Consider the following 3,733-nt stretch of genomic DNA (forward strand, 5'->3'; position numbering starts at 1 on the left):
CACACGCACGCACACATGCACGCACGCACACACACACAAGCACACACACACACCCTCCTGTTGGGTCATTGTCAGTGAAGCTGGACATGGGACAGTGGCTCTCCTGCTGTTGTCACTGTTAAGTTTCTGTACATTTTCTTGTGTTTGTTGTTGCAAAAGAAAAAAACTACTTGTATCAAGTGTAGTGTAGTTGTTCTTTGAGTTGTTATAAAAGTCTGGTAGTGATGAAGAAAAACTTCAATTTTGTGGTAAAAATTAAACATTGTTAAATAATATTAAAGAAGTAAAAAGTCTTGATGGCTGACCATCTTTAGTGTGATACTTAAAAGTATCAGCAGCAATGAGCACGTAGCCCTGCTTCTCTGGCCAGTAGGGGGTGCTAATTATTCATTGAATGCACGGTTTTGTGATTTAAATATATATATATATATATATATATATATATATATATATATATATATATATATAATCCTGTAACATTATATATATAACATTATTATGTTTCACAAAAGTATGATCATACTCCGCTTTTAATCTACATTTTAAGAAGGATAAGAGAGGAAATCATCAAATTTCCCACATTATAAAAAATTAAAAACCAGTGAAGCCGTAGGTCACGTGTCATAATAAAAAATAAATAAAACATTAATCTTTGTGTGGTTTACGTTTTCAAAAGAAAGTTGCCTTTTAGTTAGGCTTCGATCATTGATTCATCAGACAGTATCGCCCTCTGGTGGCTATTTTATCGATCTACATCTCTCTGAGTAAAACAGTTACATGCAGCGTCGGAATAAATCATATAATTATTTTGGCCCAGATCTAAAGCAATGCGACTGGTCTATTGTTTTGTTGCGTTTGAAAATGTTCTACCACGTGAATGTAAGTAGTTTTTTCAGGAACATAAAAAGCCTTAAGAGCTGCTGAGAACACCACGTGGTGGACTGTATATTAAGTCATCGGAGTCAGAAATTAATTTATTGAACCCCTGAGGGAAATTGTTATACATTATGCCATACAGTGTCATATATGTAAGGTGGAAAATAATCTTGAGAAAGAAGTAAGCAACGATATGCAGGTCCAGTCGAGTCAAGTTTATTTGTATAATCAAATCAAATTCTAGAAAAACATATTTTGCCTGACTGGGCTTTACAGTTTTGACATGAAAGTAAAAATAGACAACAAAACTGAGGTAACTTTAAAATGACATTACTATATAGTATATAAATACTTTTTACACTATATTAAAATTATATTGACAAGACAAAGTACAGCAACATGTCTCACACCTGGGCTGTGACTGGATATCAAACATTATTTACTGCTGTGCAACATAAACTGACACGGTGGCTCGCAGACGTCGTGTTTGACATGTGACCTCAGCATTACTGGGGGGCAGGGGAAGGGGAGGGTTGTCGAGAGATGTTGATAGATGATTAAATGAGTCCACTCACAGCGTCTCTCACTTCTTTGTCTTTTGTGCAGAGGTCTCCAGATGATTCAAAAGGAGGTCCCCTGCGAGGTTTTGATGTAATCCTTGAAGTCAGCCGGGACATTTAACATGGAGCAGACCTGAAGAACAACATAGACATTACATTTAGTGACATGAGAAAACAGGTATTGACCCAACATGTTAAAAGAAAATAGATTTGAAATAAAAAATAAAAATGTTAAATTCAGACTTTGTTATCTAAAATTAAATATATTTTTGAGTTCTTGTTTATCTGAAAAAGTTGCAGTTTTAAACATTTTCCAGCACAAATTTTAAGAATCTATTACACTGGTGCATAAGATTTTATAAATCGGAACAGTTTTGTTTACGGTCAAGATCTTCCTTTGCCTTTTAAGTTTGTTTCAAAAATATATATTCAGACACTCTCTCACTTATATTGTTGTTCTACTTTGTTGGTATTTTTGTAAATAAACTCAAGTCTACTTTGTTGGTATTTTTGTAAATAAATTCAAGTAGCCCCATCCATCCATTTTCATCCGCTTATCCGTTACCGGGTTGCAGGGGCAGCAGTCGCCACCCAAATCACATTGCACCATACCTAAACCGTCCTGCGGGTGGTGAGTCCACTGGAAGGTATTAACCGCCCTAACCGGGATTTGAACTTGCCCAGGAGGTGACCCCTGGGGTTCCACACCAATGACAGAGACATTGCCTCTGGGCCAAAGCGCCACTAAATTCAAGTGGCCTACATTATAAATATAATAAATAAAATTACAAGTACATTAGGTTCCAGCCAACAGTTTGTGCTCAGTCTAAATACTCAGTCACTGTGATCAGTTTGAATAAAAACCAGCACCTGTCTGAACTTGGCTCGAAGCTTCTCCACATTGTCTTGCAGCGACACAGACTCTGGGTCGTCATAGGAACAGGACTGGAATAAAGCCAGGAGACTTTCTACAGCTTTTAGACGCTTCCTGGAAGTACACACATTTTGTACAACTTTGGTTAAAAGACATTTTTCAGTGATAGTTGGTGTGGTTGAGTGACAGGTGTAGAAGCTCTATGGTCAGTGTGTAACGTAATTTTTCATAGATTTACTTATGATAAGGGAAAGACGGATAAATAAACATACCTGGATTTGACATCTGTGCTATTTTGAAGGAGACATTTCCATGTAACTGCAAAGCCGTGATAGAAGGAAATCTGTGGGTAATGGAATGAGGAGCAGTGAACAACAGAAGCTATAAGCACACATACTGCTGTATTTTCTCTGTGTACTAAAGAAACGCCCCTCACCTCACAGGACAGCTTCGCCCCATGAGAGGCTCCATGTCTGCGACCCTCCTGTAGTCCTCGGGACCGTCCTCTCTCAAATCCCTCACGGTAGCCTTCTCCTCTGTAACTAAAAAGAAGAAAACATCATTGTTTTCGTGTTATTATATCAGTTGTCACAAGGATAAAACAAAAATATTTATATATATACAACTTGGGCGAAAGTTAGCATTATTGCCCCCTCAGTACTACCATTCATACTCAGCTGTTTACAAACTCAGGTATCAAGTTCCGGTCAACTTCCGGGGTTTTACTAAGTTTAAGAAATACATAATTTGCAAACGGAACTTACACAATCTTTACATCTTTTAAACAAGACAGAGGAAAGTTTCAAAGTGCAACGTTTCGTGGTCGTCTGTTTGAAGACGCCCTTGGAACACGCAGAAAACCCACGGTGATTCGTCGTAAGCTTTCACTTACCCACACTAAATCACTAGAAGAACAAGACATTTATTAGATAAAACCCTTACCGTTCATCAGCAAGAAAAATGCTGTCAAATAAATCGTCTCCTTCGGACATGTTTAACTCATTCGACCACTCTTTAGCTATCAGCGTGCTAGTGTGTGTTTTGAACGGACCGGTCAGGTGTACTTCCGGGTTACAAACTCGTGTACACATGCGCAGTAAAAATAGTTACTTAATATTCGGCGACTAGAACTTTTATTATAAAAACCACAGTTTGTTCCTACGAGTAATTCTGCAGTCACAAAAACTATGATCTCTGTTGCTTTTATTATTGCTCGCAATGCTGTTTTGTTTAATACATATTTTAACAGCAGGATTATTACTTTACTCTCAGCGGTTGATACGTAATTAAAATCCCAGTTAAAATCAACTGAAACAACAGTCCTGGTTTGCACCACCCGGGGACACTGTTGGTTAGGTTATTAAATGACCCTGAGTTTGGAGGACTTGCAGTTCAACATCAGATGTGCGATTTTAAATAAGTG

At 37.7% G+C, this 3,733-nt stretch overlaps 1 protein-coding gene across 1 annotated transcript; it reads right to left on the reverse strand.

Annotated features, from left to right (window-relative positions):
* Positions 1 to 1,076: 1,076 nt before the first annotated feature.
* lto1 (LTO1 maturation factor of ABCE1) lies at positions 1,077 to 3,402 on the reverse strand. Its single transcript, XM_008310344.3, has 5 exons — positions 3,253 to 3,402; positions 2,747 to 2,852; positions 2,583 to 2,653; positions 2,307 to 2,424; positions 1,077 to 1,569 (listed from the first exon to the last, which is right to left on the reverse strand). The coding sequence occupies exons 1-5, from the start codon at positions 3,399 to 3,401 to the stop codon at positions 1,498 to 1,500; spliced, it is 516 nt and encodes a 171-aa protein (XP_008308566.2). The 5' UTR covers position 3,402; the 3' UTR covers positions 1,077 to 1,497.
* Positions 3,403 to 3,733: the final 331 nt, after the last annotated feature.

Source organism: Cynoglossus semilaevis, chromosome 5, assembly GCF_000523025.1.
Source record: "Cynoglossus semilaevis isolate Cse_v1.0 chromosome 5, Cse_v1.0, whole genome shotgun sequence".
Lineage (NCBI taxonomy): Eukaryota > Metazoa > Chordata > Actinopteri > Pleuronectiformes > Cynoglossidae > Cynoglossus > Cynoglossus semilaevis.